The sequence below is a fragment of the Polyodon spathula genome, chromosome 28, assembly GCF_017654505.1.
Source record: "Polyodon spathula isolate WHYD16114869_AA chromosome 28, ASM1765450v1, whole genome shotgun sequence".
Lineage (NCBI taxonomy): Eukaryota > Metazoa > Chordata > Actinopteri > Acipenseriformes > Polyodontidae > Polyodon > Polyodon spathula.
The window spans coordinates 714,727-738,002 of record NC_054561.1 but is presented as its reverse complement, the minus strand read 5'-3'; the positions used below and the strand labels follow the sequence as shown (position 1 = coordinate 738,002).

Sequence of the window (23,276 nt, the reverse complement as noted above, 5' to 3'; positions counted from 1 at the left end):
GGAGGGTCTCGGTTGTGATTGGCTGTAGGAGGCGGGAAGGCGGGCCAGTGGGCGGGCGGGTCCCCGCAGCTGGAAGCTCGAGCTCACTGCGCTGCCGTGCTTTGACAGTTTAAAGTGGATTCGAGAGCCGCGGATCAATAATCGCATTTTCTTTAAAAAATGTGTAAAAAGTGACCAAATAAATCAATGGTACAGGACGGCAGCATGTCCGGGACGCCTTCTACTTCCACACAGGAGATCCAGATGGACGTTTTAGATAATCCCAATTTACAGGTAAGAGAACATTATGTATGTGTATAATTACACACTAAAGAAAAGCCATTCGTACGTGTGTAAAATATATATATATATATATTTAAACTGTAAGTACAAAGTAAACAGGTGCTCTGAAAACAGTGAAATGTCAGGTTTATTAAATAATTAAAAACTGAATAATAGTGAATTCTGTACAGCAGCCTACTGTAATAAGGAAAGCTATGTGTAATAATAATAATAATAATAATAATAATAATAATAATAATGCGATTGCGATTTCGCGTTTGAAAAGTCGGTTTTAGGGGGCGTTTTTACCGAAGTGTCTCCGAGTTCAGATGGTTAATTATTAGAAACGCGTTATTTCAGCGGATTGGGAATTGGAATGCAGAGCCGTGTTCTTGCGGGTTCGTTTCGGGTGTGGTGAAGCCGAGGCACGCAGACACACGTTTCGTTTCGCTGGCCGGAACGCTTCCCCGCCCGCCTCTGGCAAATAGAATTAGCAGGTCGTGCGTCACCCTGGCAACGGGTGGTCGCCAGGGCGCTTCGCCAGGGCCTGGCCAATCGGATTACAGCATCCGCTCAAGACACGTGATCAGATCCGCAGCCCCTCTGAGACTGTGCAGAGGGGCTGTTCTGTCAGCTCGAACCTCTGATCAGCATGTTGTACCAGTGTTAGCTGTGACTGTATAGTCCAGTCTCAGTGAGCAGGGTTAGCTGTATAGTCCAGTCTCAGTGAGCAGGGTTAGCTGTATAGTCCAGTCACAGTGAGCAGGGTTAGCTGTATAGTCCAGTCTCAGTGAGCAGGGTTAGCTGTATAGTCCAGTCACAGTGAGCAGGGTTAGCTGTATAGTCCAGTCACAGTGAGCAGGGTTAGCTGTATAGTCCAGTCACAGTGAGCAGGGTTAGCTGTATAGTCCAGTCACAGTGAGCAGGGTTAGCTGTATAGTCCAGTCACAGTGAGCAGGGTTAGCTGTATAGTCCAGTCACAGTGAGCAGGGTGAGCTGTATAGTCCAGTCACAGTGAGCAGGGTTAGCTGTATAGTCCAGTCTCAGTGAGCAGGGTTAGCTGTATAGTCCAGTCACAGTGAGCAGGGTTAGCTGTATAGTCCAGTCACAGTGAGCAGGGTTAGCTGTATAGTCCAGCAGTCACAGTGAGCAGGGTTAGCTGTATAGTCCAGTCACAGTGAGCAGGGTTAGCTGTATAGTCCAGTCACAGTGAGCAGGGTTAGCTGTATAGTCCAGTCACAGTGAGCAGGGTTAGCTGTATAGTCCAGTCACAGTGAGCAGGGTTAGCTGTATAGTCCAGTCACAGTGAGCAGGGTTAGCTGTATAGTCCAGTCACAGTGAGCAGGGTTAGCTGTATAGTCCAGTCACAGTGAGCAGGGTTAGCTGTATAGTCCAGTCACAGTGAGCAGGGTTAGCTGTATAGTCCAGTCACAGTGAGCAGGGTTAGCTGTATAGTCCAGTCACAGTGAGCAGGGTTAGCTGTATAGTCCAGTCACAGTGAGCAGGGTTAGCTGTATAGTCCAGTCACAGTGAGCAGGGTGAGCTGTATAGTCCAGTCACAGTGAGCAGGGTTAGCTGTATAGTCCAGTCACAGTGAGCAGGGTTAGCTGTATAGTCCAGTCACAGTGAGCAGGGTTAGCTGTATAGTCCAGTCACAGTGAGCAGGGTTAGCTGTATAGTCCAGTCACAGTGAGCAGGGTTAGCTGTATAGTCCAGTCACAGTGAGCAGGGTTAGCTGTATAGTCCAGTCTCAGTGAGCAGGGTTAGCTGTATAGTCCAGTCACAGTGAGCAGGGTTAGCTGTATAGTCCAGTCACAGTGAGCAGGGTTAGCTGTATAGTCCAGTCACAGTGAGCAGGGTTAGCTGTATAGTCCAGTCACAGTGAGCAGGGTTAGCTGTATAGTCCAGTCACAGTGAGCAGGGTTAGCTGTATAGTCCAGTCACAGTGAGCAGGGTTAGCTGTATAGTCCAGTCACAGTGAGCAGGGTTAGCTGTATAGTCCAGTCACAGTGAGCAGGGTTAGCTGTATAGTCCAGTCACAGTGAGCAGGGTTAGCTGTATAGTCCAGTCACAGTGAGCAGGGTGAGCTGTATAGTCCAGTCACAGTGAGCAGGGTTAGCTGTATAGTCCAGTCACAGTGAGCAGGGTTAGCTGTATAGTCCAGTCACAGTGAGCAGGGTTAGCTGTATAGTCCAGTCACAGTGAGCAGGGTTAGCTGTATAGTCCAGTCACAGTGAGCAGGGTTAGCTGTATAGTCCAGTCACAGTGAGCAGGGTTAGCTGTATAGTCCAGTCTCAGTGAGCAGGGTTAGCTGTATAGTCCAGTCTCAGTGAGCAGGGTTAGCTGTATAGTCCAGTCTCAGTGAGCAGGGTTAGCTGTATAGTCCAGTCACAGTGAGCAGGGTTAGCTGTATAGTCCAGCAGTCACAGTGAGCAGGGTTAGCTGTATAGTCCAGTCACAGTGAGCAGGGTTAGCTGTATAGTCCAGTCACAGTGAGCAGGGTTAGCTGTATAGTCCAGTCACAGTGAGCAGGGTTAGCTGTATAGTCCAGTCACAGTGAGCAGGGTTAGCTGTATAGTCCAGTCACAGTGAGCAGGGTTAGCTGTATAGTCCAGTCACAGTGAGCAGGGTGAGCTGTATAGTCCAGTCACAGTGAGCAGGGTGAGCTGTATAGTCCAGTCACAGTGAGCAGGGTTAGCTGTATAGTCCAGTCACAGTGAGCAGGGTTAGCTGTATAGTCCAGTCACAGTGAGCAGGGTTAGCTGTATAGTCCAGTCACAGTGAGCAGGGTTAGCTGTATAGTCCAGTCACAGTGAGCAGGGTTAGCTGTATAGTCCAGTCACAGTGAGCAGGGTGAGCTGTATAGTCCAGTCACAGTGAGCAGGGTTAGCTGTATAGTCCAGTCACAGTGAGCAGGGTGAGCTGTATAGTCCAGTCACAGTGAGCAGGGTGAGCTGTATAGTCCAGTCACAGTGAGCAGGGTGAGCTGTATAGTCCAGCAGTCACAGTGAGCAAGGTGAGCTGTATAGTCCAGTCACAGTGAGCAGGGTTAGCTGTATAGTCCAGTCTCAGTGAGCAGGGTTAGCTGTATAGTCCAGTCACAGTGAGCAGGGTGAGCTGTATAGTCCAGTCTCAGTGAGCAGGGTGAGCTGTATAGTCCAGTCACAGTGAGCAGGGTTAGCTGTATAGTCCAGCAGTCACAGTGACTGGGTTAGCTCTATAGCCCGGTAGTCACAGGTCACAGGTAGCATGTTTAGGTTCATTGGTGCATTATAACACACTGTCTGTCATGCTACAAACATGAATTAGAGATGAGCCTCTCAGGTATAGATCTTGTGCAGCTCAGGAGTGTGCAGACCGATCCTGTCAGCACAGAGCGCTGTGAAAACTGAAAGCAGCTGCCATACCCAGCGTGCTTTGTGCTGCATTTTTTTGCATGTGTGTGTGTGAGCATGTGTGTGTGTATGTGTGTGTGTGAGCATGTGTGTGTGTGAGCATGTGTGTGTGTATGAGTGTGTGTCTGTGTCTTTGTCTGTTTGGGTTTGTGTGTTTGTCTAAAATATGTGGGTGGCAAACCACAACAGTCAATTGACTCGTTCACAAGCGCTGTCCGATTATACTCCTGAAGTTGCCATTTTGCATCTTTATGAGGTGTGGACAGTACCTGCCTGACTGGTTGTGCCTCGTGAGGGAATGCTCGATGGAGCCAGACTATCCCTGTGCTGTGCTGGACTGTGCTGTGCTGGACTGTGCCATGCTGGGCTGGGCTGGACTGTGCTGTACAGTGCTGTGCTGTGCTAGGGTGCGCTGTGCTACACTCTACTGTGCTGAGCTGTCACTGCGCGCTCACTGTGGTCTCCCTCTGTCCTCCAGGGAAAGTATGCCAAGCGGAAGAGTCGTTTCAAACGCTCGGACGGAAGCACCTCCTCCGACACCACCTCCAACAGTTTCGTACGACAGGTAAGAGTCAGGACTGTCTTACACACTCTCTCCCTCTCCCTCTCCCCACCTCCAACAGCTTCGTACGACAGGTAAGAGTCAGGACTGTCTTACACACTCTCTCCCTCTCCCTCTCCCCACCTCCAACAGTTTCGTACGACAGGTAAGAGTCAGGACTGTCTTACACACTCTCTCCCTCTCCCTCTCCCCACCTCCAACAGCTTCGTATGACAGGTAAGAGTCAGGACTGTCTTACACACTCTCTCCCTCTCCCTCTCCCCACCTCCAACAGCTTCGTACGACAGGTAAGAGTCAGGACAGTCTTACACACTCTCTCCCTCTCCCTCTCCCCACCTCCAACAGCTTCGTACGACAGGTAAGAGTCAGGACTGTCTTACACACTCTCTCCCTCTCCCTCTCCCCACCTCCAACAGCTTCGTACGACAGGTAAGAGTCAGGACTGTCTTACACACTCTCTCCCTCTCCCTCTCCCCACCTCCAACAGCTTCGTACGACAGGTAAGAGTCAGGACTGTCTTACACACTCTCTCCCTCTCCCTCTCCCCACCTCCAACAGCTTCGTACGACAGGTAAGAGTCAGGACTGTCTTACACACTCTCTCCCTCTCCCTCTCCCCACCTCCAACAGCTTCGTACGACAGGTAAGAGTCAGGACAGTCTTACACACTCTCTCCCTCTCCCTCTCCCCACCTCCAACAGCTTCGTACGACAGGTAAGAGTCAGGACTGTCTTACACACTCTCTCCCTCTCCCTCTCCCCACCTCCAACAGCTTCGTACGACAGGTAAGAGTCAGGACAGTCTTACACACTCTCTCCCTCTCCCTCTCCCCACCTCCAACAGCTTCGTACGACAGGTAAGAGTCAGGACTGTCTTACACACTCTCTCCCTCTCCCTCTCCCCACCTCCAACAGCTTCGTACGACAGGTAAGAGTCAGGACTGTCTTACACACTCTCTCCCTCTCCCTCTCCCCACCTCCAACAGCTTCGTACGACAGGTAAGAGTCAGGACTGTCTTACACACTCTCTCCCTCTCCCTCTCCCCACCTCCAACAGCTTCGTACGACAGGTAAGAGTCAGGACTGTCTTACACACTCTCTCCCTCTCCCTCTCCCCACCTCCAACAGCTTCGTACGACAGGTAAGAGTCAGGACTGTCTTACACACTCTCTCCCTCTCCCTCTCCCCACCTCCAACAGCTTCGTACGACAGGTAAGAGTCAGGACTGTCTTACACACTCTCTCCCTCTCCCTCTCCCCACCTCCAACAGCTTCGTACGACAGGTAAGAGTCAGGACTGTCCTTTGAGATTCTGAAGTGCTCCTGTGCTCGTATCAGCAGGGATGAAAGCGGGTGCACACCGCTTTGTAGTTTTCCACATAGTGAAAAATTGACAACATTTGAACAATGTGACATTTCGAAATCTAACATGAAGTACTGTATGACTGTTATGGTTTCTGGTAGGCTTTTGCGATATGATCTTAACATGATCTTAAATAAAAGATCCAAATTATATATAAATATATATATATATATATATATTTATTTTATTATGTCACAATCCTAAAATTCTAGGTGATGCAAACCTTTTGACCAGAGCTGTAGAAACAGCCACCTCTCCCAGCTCAGGGCCCCAGAGGGCTGTGTCAGTATATTTAGCTCAGGCTGGTACATGGGGGGAGCCCTGCGGAGACTTGATACTCCTTCACAAGAGGGTCCCTGTGCAGCGGGAGGGGGTTCTTTGAGAGGTGCTGCTGCTCCGCGGGGGGCACAGGAGAACAGAGAAAGAGAGCGCACTGCTCATACTCCAGCACACTGAATTATTCAGCATGTCCTCATCTGCCCCCCTCCCCTTTGTTCATCTCTCTCTATCACTGTCTCTATCCCTGTCTCTCTCTCTATTCCTCACTCTATCACTGTCTCTCTATCCCTCTTTCCATTTCTCCTTCCTTAGCTCTGTCTGTTCATCTCTCTCTCTCTATCACTGTCTCTATCCCTGTCTATTCCTCTCTCTTTAAAACTGTCTCTCTATCTCTCCCTTTCCATTTCTCATTCCCTAGCTCTCTCTGTTCATCTCTCTCTATCACTGTCTCTATCCCTATCTCTCTGTCTATTCCACTCTCTCTATCACTGTTTCTCTATCCCTCTCTCTTTCCATTTCTCATTCCCTCACTCTGTTCATCTCTATCTCTCTCTCTTGCCATTTCTCTAACCTTATCTCTCTCTTGCTCGGTTCCTCTCTTCTTCTTCTTCTTGTTATAAATCATTTGGCAGGTGACTTACAGGTGGAGTCTGTGCAGAGTGCAGTAGATGTCTGTACTCTCACCTGCTCTGCTCTCATTCACACTACACTTACTCTTTTTTGTATATGTCTTGTTTTGTTTGCTGCACTTACTTTGGCTATGCCAGTAAATTTGCGCTGACAACATATTATTAAAAAATGACAGAGAGGATTAGGGTTAGGGGTTAGGGATTAGGGTTAGGGGTTAGGGTTAGGGTTAGAGATTAGGGTTAGGGTTAGGGTTACCAGATTATGATGTTGATGATGAATCACTGGGATCCTTTAAGACCCGACTGGACAGAGTTCTGAGATCAATCAGCTGCTCAGAACTGGACGAGCTCTGACGCTCGCTCAGGGAATGTTCTTATGCTCTTATTGTGTTGAAGGATTCCTGACCCGAATGAAAGACCCTGCCTGCCCTCTAGAGAGGAGAGAGGGAGGGAAGGGGACGGGGGGATTTTCCCATGTCTGACGGCACAGCCAAAGGGGGAATTGAATGGTGGAGGGCTGCATACCCAGCCTCTTTCTGGGCTCACTTGATTTTTATTCACCCCCCTGTTTCTCTCCTGCCAGAGCTAAATATAATAAGAAGTTTGCAAATGTAACAAGAGTCCTGCAACCTGACCCCAGTAGCCTGCCTCTCTGTCTCTGGGAGACGGGGGTGAGGGGGGGGTAGGGGGATTCTAACTTCTCTCACTGACCCACACTCCCACACACACTCACACACACACACTCACACACACTCACACACACACTCACACACTCACTCACACACACTCACTTGCTCAGACCCCCATTGCTGGACTTGGAGTGGGGCTCTGAGTTTGCCGACGGGTACAAAAGGCAAACTAAGAATGGAGACTCTGGAGAAGATCCCCAGGCCGGTTTTGGTAAGCCGCTGCAGCTGCTGTCTGTCTGTCTCTGTTGTAGCGTTGGCGTGGTGAAACTCTGTTTATTTGTTTATTTGTTTGTTTGTTTGTTTGTTTTGCTTCGCTTGGTGGTTCAGGCTGGCTCTGTGTTGATACATAGCGTCAGTGTTGGTTGCTGTTTTTGGAAACAGAAGCTGGGGGGTGGGCATTCTGTTGTGCGAACTATTGCCCTCCCCCCTCTGTTTCTCTCTGATCTACCGGTTGATCTTAAGATTGTCTCTGCTGCATTTTGGGACACAACTGCAACAAGTACTGGTTTATATTAAACTCCTGTCTCCTCTCCACTCTCCCCTCTCTCCTGTTCTCCCTCCTGTCCCCCTCGCCCGTCTCCTCTCCCCTCTCATTTCTCCCCTCTCCCTCTCTCCTCTCTCCTCTCCCCTGTTCTCTCTCCTGTCCCCCTCGCCTGTCTCCTCTTCCCTCTCATTTCTCCTCTCTCCTCTCTGTCCTCTCTCCACTCCCTGTTCTCTCTCCTGTCCCCCTCGCCCCTCTCCCCTCTCCCCTCTCCCTGTTCTCTCTCCTGTCCCCCTCGCCCGTCTCCTCTCCCCTCTCATTTCTCCCCTCCCCTCTCTCCTCTCTCCTCTCCCCTTTTCTCTCTCCTGTCCCCCTCGCCCGTCTCCTCTTCCCTCTCATTTCTCCTCTCTCCTCTCTGTCCTCTCTCCGCTCCCTGTTCTCTCTCCTGTCCCCCTCGCCCCTCTCCTCTCTCTCCTCTCTCCTCTCCCCTGTGCTCTCTCCTGTCCCCCTCGTCCGTCTCCTCTTCCCTCTCGTTTCTCCCATTTCCTCTCTCCTCTCCCTTGTCTTGTTCTTCTCTCCTCTCCCCTCTGCTGTCTTTTCTTTGTTTTTGTTTATATTTGGTTGGGTTTAAGGAGAATCTGTATTAGATTTGTATATGTTTAGCTGCAGGTTTTAGTTCTCCTGGCCCCTATGTACAGGACAGTACAGCAGGCAGTGCCATAGTGCTGCATGCTGACAGTCAGGTGCAGGTCACTTCTGTTGATGTGATTTACCATTCAGAGTGATGGGCGCTGCTTTCTTTACTCAGTGGACAACAGCAATTCACACAACTCCACTAGTTTCACTCTGAATGGTGAATTAGCCCCAGTGGCTGTGGAGAGTGCGATCGGAACAATTGACTCAGATCAGCCAGCTCACATCCAGAGTGTGTGCCAGCATTTTGTTGCTGTACATTATCTGGTTTATGTTCTGACACACATAGGGTCATCACACAAGCCTGTGTACAGTCTGAAGCTGGCTGGCTGGGGGAGGGACACAGAGTCACTGTGCTGCTGAATGATCAGGAGCTCCTCCACACAGCCTCCTCAAGCAGGTGCTGTATTTAAGACTTTGGGTCTCCACCATCTGACCTTTAAGATGCATTGTCTGCAGTGGGTGTTTTGTTAGGATAATGGGTTTATTTTTGTGGTTCCATTTTTGTTTTCCAGCTAATTCAGAGTTAAAGGATTTTTGAATGTTTGTTTGAATTTTGAAGTCTACAAGTCCTGTGTTGGTCTCAGCGCTGATCGAGAGCGTCAGAGTGTGGGGGTGTGTATCAGGAGGAAGCTCTGCACCTGCGTCACTCACATTGTTAATCGCACCTTCCCTTATTACCCTTTTGTTTTATATGCTTTACCAGACCTCTCTGTGCTTTACAATGCTTCCCTGTGCTTTACCACACCTCTCTGCGCTTTACAGTGCTTCCCGGTGCTTTGCCTGATCTCTCTGTGCTTTACAATGCTTGCCTATGCTTTACCAGACCTCTCTGTGCTTTACAATACTTCCCTATGCTTTACCAGACCCATCCTTGCTTTACAATGCTTCCCTATGCTTTACCAGACCCATCCTTGCTTTACAATGCTTCCATATGCTTTACCATACCTCTCTGTGCTTTACAATGCTTCCCTGTGCTTTACCAGACCTCTCTGTGCTTTACAATGCTTCCCTATGCATTAACAGACCTCTCTGTGCTTTACAATGCTTCCATATGCTTTACCAGACCTCTCTGTGCTTTACAATGCTTCCCTGTACTTTACCAGACCCCTCTGTGCTTTACAATGCTTCCCTATGCATTAACAGACCTCTCTGTGCTTTACAATGCTTCTCTATGGTTTATCAGACCTCTCTGTGCATTACAATGCTGTCACTGTGCTGCATTACACTTTGCTGTGCTTTTACTATGGGAACTTTTTTTATAAGGATAGAGAGCCGCTCATCTAGTGCTGAGGAAACTTGCTAAGGAGCCCTTTCTTCAGCTCTTGTGATTGAGGTTGTCAGAATCTAATGGTACATGGAGAAAGGGAGAGCTGGTGAGAAAGAGGAGGAGGAAGAGGGATAAAGAGAAAGAGAGGGATACATACACACCAGTCCCACTCCGCCTCTCTCTCCCACTCCCTCCACGCATACACACTCTGCAACTGACACTGACTCACACACACATACACACACACACACTCTCTCAGACACACTGTCATTCAGATCACAGACACATCACCCCCTTAACGATCCCTCCGTCTCTCACCCCTCTCTTGTTCCCCTCTCTCTCTCTCTCCCCCCTCATTCCCTGTCTCTCAGGGCTCGGCGGAGTCCTACACCAGTCGCCCCTCTGACTCGGACATGTCTCTGGAGGAGGACCGCGAGGCTCTGAGGCGCGAGGCGGAGCGGCAGGCTATGGCACAGCTGGAAAAGGCCAAAACAAAGCCTGTGGCATTCGCGGTGTGCACCAACGTGGGGTACAACTCCGCGCCCGGCGACGACGTGCCAGTGCAGGGCATGGGCATCTCCTTCGACGCTAAGGACTTCCTCCATATTAAAGAGGTGCAACGGGCAGGCAGGGAGTCAGAGAGACAGGGAGGCAGGGAGACAGACAGGGAAAGAGAGACAGGGAGGCAGGGAGACAGAAAGAGACAGACAGAGAGGAGGCAGGGAAACAGGCAACAGTATGAAATGAGGAACATACAACCTTGTAAACCCCCCTGTGACAGAGTGGCTGAGCGGGTGACAGCCCCAGACCAGGAAGCTGACAGACACAAGTACTGGGGATGAAGCACTGAGATCTGGGGATATCGAGAGAGATCGAGGGAGATCGGGAGAGATCTGGGGATATCGAGAGAGATCGGGGGGAGATCGGGAGAGATCTGGGGATATCGAGAGAGATCGGGGGGAGATCGGGAGAGATCTGGGGATATCGAGAGAGATCGAGGGAGATCGGGAGAGATCTGGGGATATCGAGAGAGATCGGGGGAGATCGGGAGAGATCTGGGGATATCGAGAGAGATCGGGGGGAGATCGGGAGAGATCTGGGGATATCGGGAGAGATCGGGGGGAGGAGAGATCGGGAGAGATCTGGGGATATCGAGAGAGATCGGGGGGAGATCGGGAGAGATCTGGGGATATCGGGAGAGATCGGGGGGAGATCGGGAGAGATCTGGGGATATCGGGAGAGATCGGGGGGAGATCGGGAGAGATCTGGGGATATTGGGAGAGATCGGGGGGAGATCAGGAGAGATCTGGGGATATTGGGAGAGATCGGGGGGAGATCGGGAGAGATCTGGGGATATTGGGAGAGATCGGGGGGAGATCGGGAGAGATCTGGGGATATCGAGATCTGGGGATATCGAGAGAGATCGGGGGAGATCGGGAGAGATCTGGGGATATCGGGAGAGATCAGAGATCGGGAGAGATCTGGGGATATCGGGAGAGATCGGGGGGAGATCGGGAGAGATCTGGGGATATTGGGAGAGATCGGGGGGAGATCGGGAGAGATCTGGGGATATCGGGAGAGATCGGGGGGAGATCGGGAGAGATCTGGGGATATTGGGAGAGATCGGGGGGAGATCGGGAGAGATCTGGGGATTTCGGGAGAGATCAGGGGGAGATCGGGAGAGATCTGGGGATTTCGGGAGAGATCAGGGGGAGATCAGGAGAGATCTGGGGATATTGGGAGAGATCGGGGGGAGATCGGGAGAGATCTGGGGATTTCGGGAGAGATCAGGGGGAGATCGGGAGAGATCTGGGGATTTCGGGAGAGATCAGGGGGAGATCAGGAGAGATCTGGGGATTTCGGGAGAGATCGGGGTGTTTAAGTTGTCCCCCGGTCTGTCCCGCTCACAGAAGTACAGCAATGACTGGTGGATCGGCCGGCTGGTGAAGGAGGGCTGTGAGGTCGGCTTCATCCCGAGTCCCGTCAAACTGGAGAACACGAGACTGCTGCAGGAGCAGAGGCTGAGGCATAACCGGATCAGCGCCAGGTACCAGTGCAATACAGCACAGTACAGGGCAAGGAGCAGCACTGAAGTGGACTGTGCCTGCTTTGGGTTTTCACAGCGATTCTTGTAGTTCTGCCGGGTTTATTATCGCTGTCACACCAGGATGGATTGCAGGCAGCAACCAAACAACCTGTTCCTTATTCTTTCTCTTGTTCCTCATTGCTCTCCCTCTCCTCTCTCCTCCCACAGCAAGTCCGGGGGAAACTCAAGCTCCAGCCTGGGTGACGTTGCCACGGGAACACGCAGACCCACGCCCCCCACCACGGGTAAGAGCGGCTCGTTTCCATAGCGATGATGAACTACGACGTACCCCATAGAAAATATACAGCAGCTCCGTTTTAGAAGTGTCCCGCAGTAAAAACACTGAAATTATTCTCTCTCTCCCCTCACTTTGATAACTCGCTTTGTTTCTCCTGTTCCAGCTTCACACTCCCTCATCTTCTCCTCTTCTGTTTTATTTTTCTCTCTCTTACTCTCTCTGTCGCTCTTCACTTCCCACTCTCCTTTTCTCCTTCATTCCTCTCCCTCATTCCTTTCTACCCATCTCTCTCTCTCTCTTCATCTCCTCTCCTCTCTCCCTCTCTTCTTCTCACCTCCTCGCCCCTCTCTCTCTTTCTTCTCTCTCCTCTCCCCTCTCTCTCTCCCCCTCTCCTCTCTCCCTCTCCTCTCCCCTCTCTCCTCCTCTCCTCTCTACCCTCTCCTCTCCCCTCTCTCCCTCCCCTCTCCTATCCCTCCTCCCCTGTCCTCCTCTCCCCCCTCTTCCCTCCCCTCTCTCCTCTCTCCCTTCTCTTTCCCCTCTCTCCCCCTCTCCTCCTCTGCCCTCTCTCCCTCTCCTTTCCCTTCTCTCTCCCCCTCTCCTCCTCTCCCCCATCTCACCTCCCCTCTCTACTCTTCCTTCTCTCTCCCCTCCCTCTTCTCTCTCTCCTCTCCTCTCATCTCCCCTCTCCTCTCCCCTCTCCCCTTTCCCCTCCCTCTCCTCTCCTCTCCCCTCTCTCCTCTCCTTACTCTCTCCTCTCCCCTTTCTCCTCCTCTCCTCTCCCTTCTCTCTCCTCTCTACTCTCTCCTCCCCTCTCCTCCTCTCCTCTCCCTTCTCTCTACTCTCCTCTCTTCTCCCCTTTCTCCTCCTCTCCTCTCCCTTCTCTCTCCTCTCTCTCTCTCCTTCCCCTCTCTCCTCCTCTACTCAGGTCATATCGAGTTGTCTAATGTCACGTTCGCTATAGATGCTCTTGATCTCGATGCTGAGGAGACGGGCACCGAGCCCCTGGTCAGCCAACCCAAAAGCAGTGTGAGCAGTGTCACCTCCCCCCAAGCTAATGCCAAGTGCATTCCCTTCTTTAAGAAGGTAAACCAGTAACGAACCAGTAACGAATCACTGCTGCTGCTGAGTGCCTCGTCTGGTCTGTCTCCCCCCTCCCATCACCACTAACACCCCCCCATCGCCCTCCCCGTCTCTGATCGCTATAGTAACAGCTAGAGCTGCCTGTGTGCCTTGGCAGGGGTGAGCTGGGCTCAGCAGTGAGCTCTCGTGTTAGTGGGCTGCCCACAGATCCAGGTTTTTGTAATGGTTTAAAATTCTGAGAGCAGAGAAGAGTTTCTCCCAAATATGCCTTCAGCAGCATTGTCCGAAACGTTTGTGATGCCTGACTGTCTTATAGCTTACAGCCTGGGAATGTTTAAAGCCATTGATGCAAGTTTATTAGATTTAAAATGAATAAATAAATAAATAAATAAATAAATAAATAAATAACTTGCAACAGATCAGTAGCAACAAAACAATGTAAAATGATAAAGTGGAGAGTGTGGCTCGCCCCTGTCAAGAACCTCGTCTCGACCTGTCAATAACACTCGCGCTCTGTGCTCTTGTCTTTTCTCGTTTTTCTGTTTGTTTCTTCTGAAAGGCGGTCCTGCAAAACCGAAGCAGAAGTCGGTGAGTGCTCTTTGTCTATCCCTCTGTGTAGGGACTGGGCAGTGATAGTGACAACTCTGTAGCAAAAGCCTCTTCTGAATCAGTGTGCTCTGAACCAGCGAACAGAGCAGAGCAGCCGGGAGGAACGCGCACTGAGGCAGAAACAAGCAGCAGCGTGGAGTTCAGAACCCAGAGGCAGATACCCCTGCCCCGTAGTGAAAGATTAATTCACGACACATTTCAAGTCATATAGTGGGAACAGTAATAAAAGCATTTTGAGAAGCCCTCTGTTAGCCTTACTGTGATGTGATGCTGATGTGTATGAGATGTGATGTGATGCTGATGTGTATGTGATGATGTGTGATGTGATGCTGATGTGTATGAGATGTCATGTGATGCTGATGTGTATGAGATGTCATGTGATGCTGATGTGTATGAGATGTCATGTGATGCTGATGTGTATAAGATGTGATGTGATGCTGATGTGTATGTGATGTGATGCTGATGTGTATGTCATGTGATGCTGATGTGTATGAGATGTGATGTGATGCTGATGTGTATGAGATGTGATGTGATGCTGATGTGTATGAGATGTGATGTGATGCTGATGTGTATGTGATGTGATGCTGATGTGTATGTGTGATGTGATGCTGATGTGTATGAGATGTGATGTGATGCTGATGTGTATGTGATGTGATGCTGATGTGTATGAGATGTGATGTGATGCTGATGTGTATGAGATGTGATGCTGATGTGTATGAGATGTGATGTGATGCTGATGTGTATGAGATGTCATGTGATGCTGATGTGTATGAGATGTGATGTGATGCTGATGTGTATGAGATGTGATGCTGATGTGTATGAGATGTCATGTGATGCTGATGTGTATGAGATGTCATGTGATGCTGATGTGTATGATGTCATGTGATGCTGATGTGTATGAGATGTCATGTGATGCTGATGTGTATGAGATGTCATGTGATGCTGATGTGTATGAGATGTCATGTGATGCTGATGTGTATGAGATGTCATGTGATGCTGATGTGTATGAGATGTGATGTGATGCTGATGTGTATGAGATGTGATGTGATGCTGATGTGTATAAGATGTCATGTGATGCTGATGTGTATGATGTCATGTGATGCTGATGTGTATAAGATGTCATGTGATGCTGATGTGTATGAGATGTCATGTGATGCTGATGTGTATGATGATGTGATGCTGATGTGTATGATGTGATGTGATGCTGATGTGTATGAGATGTGATGTGATGCTGATGTGTATGATGATGTGATGCTGATGTGTATGAGATGTGATGTGATGCTGATGTGTATAAGATGTCATGTGATGCTGATGTGTATGAGATGTCATGTGATGCTGATGTGTATAAGATGTCATGTGATGCTGATGTGTATAAGATGTCATGTGATGCTGATGTGTATAAGATGTCATGTGATGCTGATGTGTATAAGATGTCATGTGATGCTGATGTGTATAAGATGTCATGTGATGCTGATGTGTATAAGATGTCATGTGATGCTGATGTGTATGAGATGTCATGTGATGCTGATGTGTATGAGATGTCATGTGATGCTGATGTGTATGAGATGTGATGTGATGCTGATGTGTATGAGATGTGATGTGATGCTGATGTGTATGAGATGTGATGCTGATGTGTATGAGATGTGATGTGATGCTGATGTGTATGAGATGTGATGTGATGCTGATGTGTATGAGATGTGATGTGATGCTGATGTGTATGAGATGTGATGTGATGCTGATGTGTATGAGATGTGATGTGATGCTGTGTGTGTATGCTGATGTGATGAGATGTGATGTGATGCTGATGTGTATGAGATGTGATGTGATGCTGATGTGTATGAGATGTGATGTGATGCTGATGTGTATGAGATGTCATGTGATGCTGATGTGTATGAGATGTCATGTGATGCTGATGTGTATGAGATGTGATGCTGATGTGTATGAGATGTGATGCTGATGTGTATGTGATGTAATGTGATGCTGATGTGTATGAGATGAGAGGGTACTCAGTATTAAGTAAAGGACCCCACACTGCAGCTGGCCTGTGTATCTGACATGCATGCATATCCTTGGCAGTGGTTAAACATTGAAGAAAAATCCAGAACCTTTTAACACTTGGAAAACATCTCAATGTTTAAACTGCACTTTCTTTCCTCACACTCCCCTTTCTCCTTCCTTTCTCTCCTCTCTCTCTCCCTCTCTCTGTCTGTGTAGATGGACCAAGTTCCTCCCTATGATGTGGTGCCTTCCATGAGACCCATCATTCTAGTGGGTCCTTCCCTAAAGGGTTATGAGGTAACAGGGTGGGTCAGGGAGGGAGCGGCCCTTTGAAACGCTTCCCACAGTAAAAGCACAGCAAAGCATAATAAAGCACAGTGAAAGCATAGGTAAAACATAAAGCAATCATTGGTAAAGCACAGAGAGGTATTGTAAAGAACAGAGAGGTCTGGTAAAGCATAGGGAAGCATTGTAAAGCACAGGGAGGTCTGGTAAAGCATAGGGAAGCATTGTAAAGCACAGAGAGGTCTGGTAAAGCATAGGGAAGCATGATAAAGCACAGTGAGGTATGGTAAAGCACAGAGAGGTCTGGTAAAGCATATTAATAAACATGGTAACTATGATAAATGCCCAGTATACCCATGGGAAAAGTATGGGGGAGAACATTACACAGTTACCCTACTAAACTTTTATAAGGATGTACTGGGAGTGTGGCTAGTGGGAGTGAGTCTGTACTGGGAAGAGAGCGGTGCTATTGGTACTGCTGGTATAAACTGCAACAGCAGGGCCTGCTCTCAAGGGATACAATAAAAATGAAAACCAATGACAAACCCAGCTCGGCCCTTCCTCTCGTCCCCTTCCTGCAGGTCACAGACATGATGCAGAAGGCTTTGTTTGACTTCCTGAAACACAGGTTTGACGGCAGGTGAGATTAACACTGCGGTACAGAGAGACTATAGTAATAATCATAATCATAATAATAGTATCAACGATGACAATGACCTTTACGAATCGTTAACAGCCCCCCCTCCACGCCTGTCTCTGTGTTTGTTTCAGAATATCCATCACTCGAGTGACAGCTGACATCTCTTTGGCGAAGCGCTCGGTGCTAAACAACCCGAACAAACACACCATCATTGAGAGGTCCAGCACGCGCTCCAGCCTGGGTAAGAGAGGACCCTCAAATTCTGACCCTGAACATGCATACTGATCCCATAAACACACCATCATTGAGAGGTCCAGCACACGCTCCAGCCTGGGTAAGAGGGGACCCCCAAATACTGACCATGAACATGCATACTGATCCCCTAAACACACCATCATCGAGAGGTCCAGCACGCGCTCCAGCCTGGGTAAGAGGGGACCCCCAAATACTGACCCTGAACATGCACACTGATCCCCTAAACAAACCATCATCGAGAGGTCCAGCACGCGCTCCAGCCTGGGTAAGAGGGGACCCTCAAATACTGACCCTGAACATGCACACTGATCCCCTAAACACACCATCATCGAGAGGTCCAGCACGCTCTCCAGCCTGGGTAAGAGGGGACCCCCAAATACTGACCCTGAACATGCATACTGATCCCCTAAACACACCATCATCGAGAGGTCCAGCACGCGCTCCAGCCTGGGTAAGAGGGGACCCCCAAATACTGACCCTGAACATGCACACTGATCCCTTAAACACACCGTCATCGAGAGGTCCAGCACGCGCTCCAGTCTGGGTAAGAGGGGACCCCCAAATACTGACCCTGAACATGCACACTGATCCCCTAAACACACCGTCATCGAGAGGTCCAGCACGCGCTCCAGCCTGGGTAAGAGGGGACCCCCAAATACTGACCCTGAACATGCACACTGATCCCCTAAACACACCATCATCGAGAGGTCCAGCACGCGCTCCAGCCTGGGTAAGGGGTTAGCTGCATAGTCCAGCAGTCACAGTGAGCAGGGTTAGCTGTATAGTCCAGTCACAGTGAGCAGGGTGAGCTGTATAGTCACAGCAGTCTCAGTGAGCAGGGTTAGCTGTATAGTCCAGTCACAGTGAGCAGGGTTAGCTGTATAGTCCAGTCACAGTGAGCAGGGTTAGCTGTATAGTCCAGTCACAGTGAGCAGGGTTAGCTGTATAGTCCAGCAGTCACAGTGAGCAGGGTTAGCTGTATAGTCCAGTCACAGTGAGCAGGGTTAGCTGTATAGTCCAGTCACAGTGAGCAGGGTTAGCTGTATAGTCCAGTCACAGTGAGCAGGGTTAGCTGTATAGTCCAGCAGTCACAGTGAGCAGGGTGAGCTGTATAGTCCAGTCTCAGTGAGCAGGGTTAGCTGTATAGTCTAGTCTCAGTGAGCAGGGTTAGCTGTATAGTCCAGTCACAGTGAGCAGGGTTAGCTGTATAGTCCAGCAGTCACAGTGGTTAGCTGATTATACAGCACACATGATATTCTTTAGTTTCCACACAGCACAACAATGAAGGCTGTATCAGATCCGGGTTCGATCTGGTTCTGCATTTCTATTTGCACAGACTATGAGTCTGATCTCGTTTTTTTCTTTAATTTTTCATCCCCCCTCTCCGTCTTCTCCTTCTCCCTGTTCTGCTCTCCCTTCCTTTCTGACTCGGATGTACTGGGTACGTATCCACCCTTAATATAAACTAGTCTTCCACACCTTGCACTGTGCCTTCCTGCTTCCCTTCAAGCATGTCACTACGTCTGTCCTTGTGAAAAGAAAGTTAGAAAAAAAATGTTGTCCTGTAATACCCTTAGGCTGGAACATGGAAACTACTGACAGTTTCTTCTAGTTTCAATAACACTAATGAAGGCACTAGAGCCCAATCGCTGGTTTGCTTGACTCAGTTTAGTTTCAATAACCCTGATGAAGGCACTAGAGCCCAAACGCTGGTCTGCTTGATTCAGTTTCTTCTAGTTTCAATAACCCTGATGAAGGCACTAGAGCCCAAACGCTGGTCTGCTTGACTCAGTCTCTTCTAGTTTCTCTTCTAGTTTCAGCCCAAACAGTGCCGAAATGAAATCATGATTGAGAGTTAGGGAATGGAATGACTTTTAAATCCTTGGGAAACAGACCAATACTCCCCTCTTGTCTCTCTCCATCGCTCCCACTCTCCATTATCTGCTGTCCCATCTCTCCTCCCCTAATCATTCCCAACTCAAATGTATTAAAATCCTGTCCATGCTTTCACTTTCTTTTAACTAAACGCGTAATTCAATAAACAGCAAGGTTTTTTTTAGTCGTCGCAAGTGGTTTTTTTATCCTGGTTTTCTCCCCAGTTTGGAATGCCCAGGTATTATTATTTGTATCCCGGTTCACCGCTGCAACCCCCTGGTGACTCAGGGAAACAGAGGCTGGAACACGAGTCCTCTGAAACGTGCTCCTGCCAATCCCTCATTTTACACACTGCGGATCAACAGCGAAGCCACCAGACCTATAGTGCCGGAGGACAACACAGATCTAGAGGCTCCACTGCAGAACCACAGGCGCCCTATCAGCTACAGGGGGCTCTGGTGCGCAGTGTACCGTGGATTCCCCTGCCGACCTAAGCCCTCCCTACCTCGTAGGAACCCCGAGTCACGGTCAGCAGTGACACAGCCTAGAGTCACAGAGTCACACTCGTTAAGGAGCAATACCAGAAACTCACTTTAAAAAGTGAGTCTGGAAAAAAAAAGAAATGAGAGTGGTGAATGATGGTTGCAGCGTCAGCGCTGTAGCAGTGCAGTTTCATTGCGAGCACTGGCTGGAGTGAGGCGTTTTACAGCATGTTCTTTACAGGCATGCTGGTGTTGCACTGCAGAATGATTTCTAATCTGCACTCAGGCTGTACTGGAGCAAAGACAGTTTATCAAATCCGGCTCGCTCGGTGGCACTGTTGTTTGAAAATATTGATCGATTAATCGCATGAGTAGCTTAACTGTGGTATATCAAATAAAACCTGTCTGTCTGTGTGCGTGCGTGCGTGTTATCTTTGTGTGTCTGTGCGTGTCTGTCTGTGTGTGTGGTGTGTGTGTGTGTGCGTGCGTGTATGTGTGTTATCTTTGAGTGTGTCTGTGCGTGTGTGTGTGTTATCGGTATGTGTGTGTCTGTGAGTGTCTGTCTGTGTGCGTGCGTGCGTGTGTGTTATATTTGAGTGTGTTGTGAGTGTTGTCTGCTGCGTGTGTGAAGGTGGTGTTGCGTGTGTGTGTGTGTGTGTGTGTGAGTGCGTGTGTGTTATCTTTGAGTGTGTCTGTGCGTGCGTGTGTGTTATCTTTGAGTGTGTCTGGGCGTGCGTGTGTGTTATCTTGAGTGTGTCTGTGTGTGTGTGTTATCTTTGAGTGTGTCTGTGCGTGTGTGTGTGTGTGCGTGCGTGTGGTTGTATCTGTGTGAGTGTGTCTGTGCGTGTGTGTGTGTGCGCGTGTATGTGTGTGTTATCTTTGAGTGTGTCTGTGCGTGTGTGTGTGCGTGCGTGCGTGGTAGTGTTATCTTTGACACCACAGGACGTACGAACAGTCACACGCACGCACCGCACACACAATAGAAACTGTGTCTGACCACGACTGGGCACGTGCGTGACCGCACATACAATAGCAAGTGTGCAAGGACACGGTTTGTGTTTGTGTGTGTGCGTGCGTGCGTGTGTGTTATCTTTGAGTGTGTCTGTGCGTGTGTGTGTGCGTGCGTGTATGTGTAAGAAACCACAAAGGACACGCACACGTATTTAGTGTTCGCACGCACACACAATAGTAGAAACTCACACAGTGCAACGCACGTGTGCGGTGTGCGTGCGTGCGTGCGTGCGTTTCTTTGAGCACAGACACGCTGTTTGTGTCAGCGTGTGTGTGTGTGTGCATGCATGTATGTGTGTGTTGTGTAACAGGTCTGTCTATATTATTGCTGTTATAGCGGAGGTGCAGAGTGAGATCGAGCGGATCTTTGAGCTGGCCCGGACCCTGCAGCTCGTGGCTCTCGATGCCGACACCATCAACCACCCCTCCCAGCTCGCCAAGACCTCCCTGGCACCCATCGTGGTGTACATCAAGATCGCCTCTCCCAAGGTAACACTGAGCCCCAAACACTGCCCTGGAGGGTAGGTTAGTGCAAGCAGATGAACAGCACCTAACAGTAACCCTACGGACTGCTGATTACAGTTTATTAGTGATGCAGTTTGTATTACTGATGTACAGCTGGTGTGTTGCTGATGTGTTGCTGATATGTTAGTGATGTGTTGGTTTCACACTGTGTAATGAGAGGGTGAAGTTGACAGTTTGCCCCCTCCTCTCTCTCTATCTCGCTCTTTTCACTCTCTCGTCTCCTCTCTCTCCTCGCTCTCGATCTCTATCTCTCTAGCTGTACCCCTGTGGAGCTTCTTTAGGTGCTGCAAGAGGTGAGGCTGATCAAGTCCCGGGGGAAGTCTCAGGCCAAACACCTCAATGTGCAGATGGTGGCGGCAGACAAATTGGCACAGTGCCCCCCTGTGAGTACAGGCACGGGAACACACACACTCAAAGACACGCATGCAAACTCTTCTCTCATCCTTCTCTGTTATAAAGCCCCTCTCTCTCACAATCGGTTACAAAGCCCCACTCTACTCCACTCTCGTTATAACGCCCCTCGCTCTCTCTCTTATCAAGCGAACCTCTCCCACTCTCACGCACTCTGCTATAAAGCACCCTCTCTATGTTACAAAGCCACTCTCGCACTATGTTATAATGCCCCCCTCTTCAATCTGTTATAAAGCCCTCTATCACTCATCTGTTTAAAGCCCTCTCACTCTGTATAAACCACCCTCTCTCTATCACTCTGTTTATAAAGCTTTTTCCTCTCGTCTTCATTCTCTGGTAAAAGCCCTCTCAGCACAATATCTCTTATAAAGCCCTCCTCTCCTACTCTGTTATAAATTTGCCCCTCTCTCACTTTTCTATTATAAAGCCCCTCATCCTCGTGGTCTGTCCAATGAGGAGCTGTTGGACATAATCGGGCTAGAACCAGCGGAGGATGCTTTTTCTCCGTGAGCACCTCGTCTGAGTAATGGAGGCGTCTGGAAAGCCACGCACCCTATGAGCTTTCCCAGAACCGGCCCCCCAACCCCTTTGGCTGAACGCCCACCATGGCCACCGCGCGCTGGACGCAGCCAGCTCCCGTCCTCCAACCTGCAGGTCCAGGGTGCTACCTCGCTGCGATGCAACTCGGGGGGGCGTGGGGGGGCATGGGGGGGGCATGGGGGGGATGGGGGGGAAGGCACCTAGAAGGCAGGAGCATGCGCTCTAACAGCGTGGGGGGGTCGATGCTTTACAGTGCATTGCAGATCAGCCAAGTTTGTACACCACACCTGTCCAGGTGACATCAGCCATCGCGATGTACCAACGAACAGCATTGATTTTCCCCCCCGCTCAAGTGGTTTTTCTTGTTTGTTTTTTTATAAAAAGGAAAGCAGAAGCTGCTGTACATCTGTAGCTGTTAAGCAGTCAATATCGCTGAATTTAGAAACGAGAGCTTCACACTGGCACTGTGTCCAGAGAGCTTCACGCTGGCACTGTGTCCAGAGAGCTTCACGCTGGCACTGTGTCTGTATTGTGTCTGTCATCCCATATTAATTTTGCTGTGATTTATCAAATGGTCCCTCCCCCCTCTTCTTTGTTTAACCCGCTCAGTCTAGAGCACTTTTTTGTATTGAGTTGCTAGGTAACATGCACAGAGCTTGGTGGAAATGCTCTCTGCCTGCAACACAGAGAGCCAGTCGCTACAGACTGCTCCCCCAAGCACTGACACAGAATTTTTTTTTGATATCTATACTGAATGCAGGTTTATCACAAGGGCTAAAATATTTCTTAACATTCCATCAGGTTTGGGGTCACACCTACCTCATTAGGGCAAAACAAAATCTCCCCTTTAAAACATCAATATTTGCTTTTCATTTCCATCTGTAGCCCTGCTTGAACCCTGTTGTTTGAAATCATTAATAACAATCTCATCAGAGCAGGGGGGAGGTTTTGATCCCTGTTGTATGATATTAATAACAATCTAATCAGAGCAGGGTGGAGGTTTTGATCCCTGTTGTATGATATTAATAACAATCTAATCAGAGCAGGGTGGAGGTTTTGATCCCTGTTGTATGATATTAATAACAATCTAATCAGAGCAGGGTGGAGGTTTTGATCCCTGTTGTATGATATTAATAACAATCTAATCAGAGCAGGGTGGAGGTTTTGATCCCTGTTGTATGATATTAATAACAATCTAATCAGAGCAGGGTGGAGGTTTTGATCCCTGTTGTATGATATTAATAACAATCTAATCAGAGCAGGGTGGAGGTTTTGATCCCTGTTGTATGATATTAATAACAATCTAATCAGAGCAGGGTGGAGGTTTTGATCCCTGTTGTATGATATTAATAACAATCTAATCAGAGCAGGGTGGAGGTTTTGATCCCTGTTGTATGATATTAATAACAATCTAATCAGAGCAGGGTGGAGGTTTTGATCCCTGTTGTGTGAAGTCATTAATAACAATCTCATCAGAGCAGGGGGGAGGTTTTGATCCCTGTTGTATGATATTAATAACAATCTCATCAGAGCAGGGTGGAGGTTTTGATTCCTGTTGTATGATATTAATAACAATCTCATCAGAGCAGGGTGGAGGTTTTGATCCCTGTTGTATGATATTA

General features: G+C 49.1%; 2 protein-coding genes across 3 annotated transcripts in view; both read left to right on the top strand.

The window, feature by feature from the left end:
- The first annotated feature begins 67 nt into the window (after window positions 1–67).
- Window positions 68–20,614, top strand: LOC121302007 (voltage-dependent L-type calcium channel subunit beta-1-like). Of its 2 annotated transcripts, XM_041231786.1 has the most exons (10): window positions 73–273; window positions 4,135–4,221; window positions 9,991–10,233; window positions 11,530–11,666; window positions 11,874–11,950; window positions 12,869–13,026; window positions 15,847–15,927; window positions 16,497–16,555; window positions 16,687–16,796; window positions 20,527–20,614. In XM_041231786.1, the coding sequence occupies exons 1-10, from the start codon at window positions 187–189 to the stop codon at window positions 20,529–20,531; spliced, it is 1,044 nt and encodes a 347-aa protein (XP_041087720.1). In that variant the 5' UTR covers window positions 73–186; the 3' UTR covers window positions 20,532–20,614. The 2 variants fall into 2 exon arrangements, with proteins under 2 accessions (XP_041087721.1, XP_041087720.1); XM_041231787.1 differs by lacking the exons at window positions 16,687–16,796; window positions 20,527–20,614 and adding an exon at window positions 13,583–13,611 and having other exon boundaries at window positions 68–273.
- A 436-nt stretch (window positions 20,615–21,050) lies between these two features.
- LOC121301747 (contactin-2-like) overlaps window positions 21,051–23,276 on the top strand; it is a 7,551-nt gene continuing 5,325 nt past the window's right edge. Inside the window, exon 1 of the mRNA XM_041231344.1 lies at window positions 21,051–21,086. Within this exon, the coding sequence (XP_041087278.1) occupies window positions 21,051–21,086 (36 nt within the window). The remainder of the gene's footprint in view (window positions 21,087–23,276) is intronic.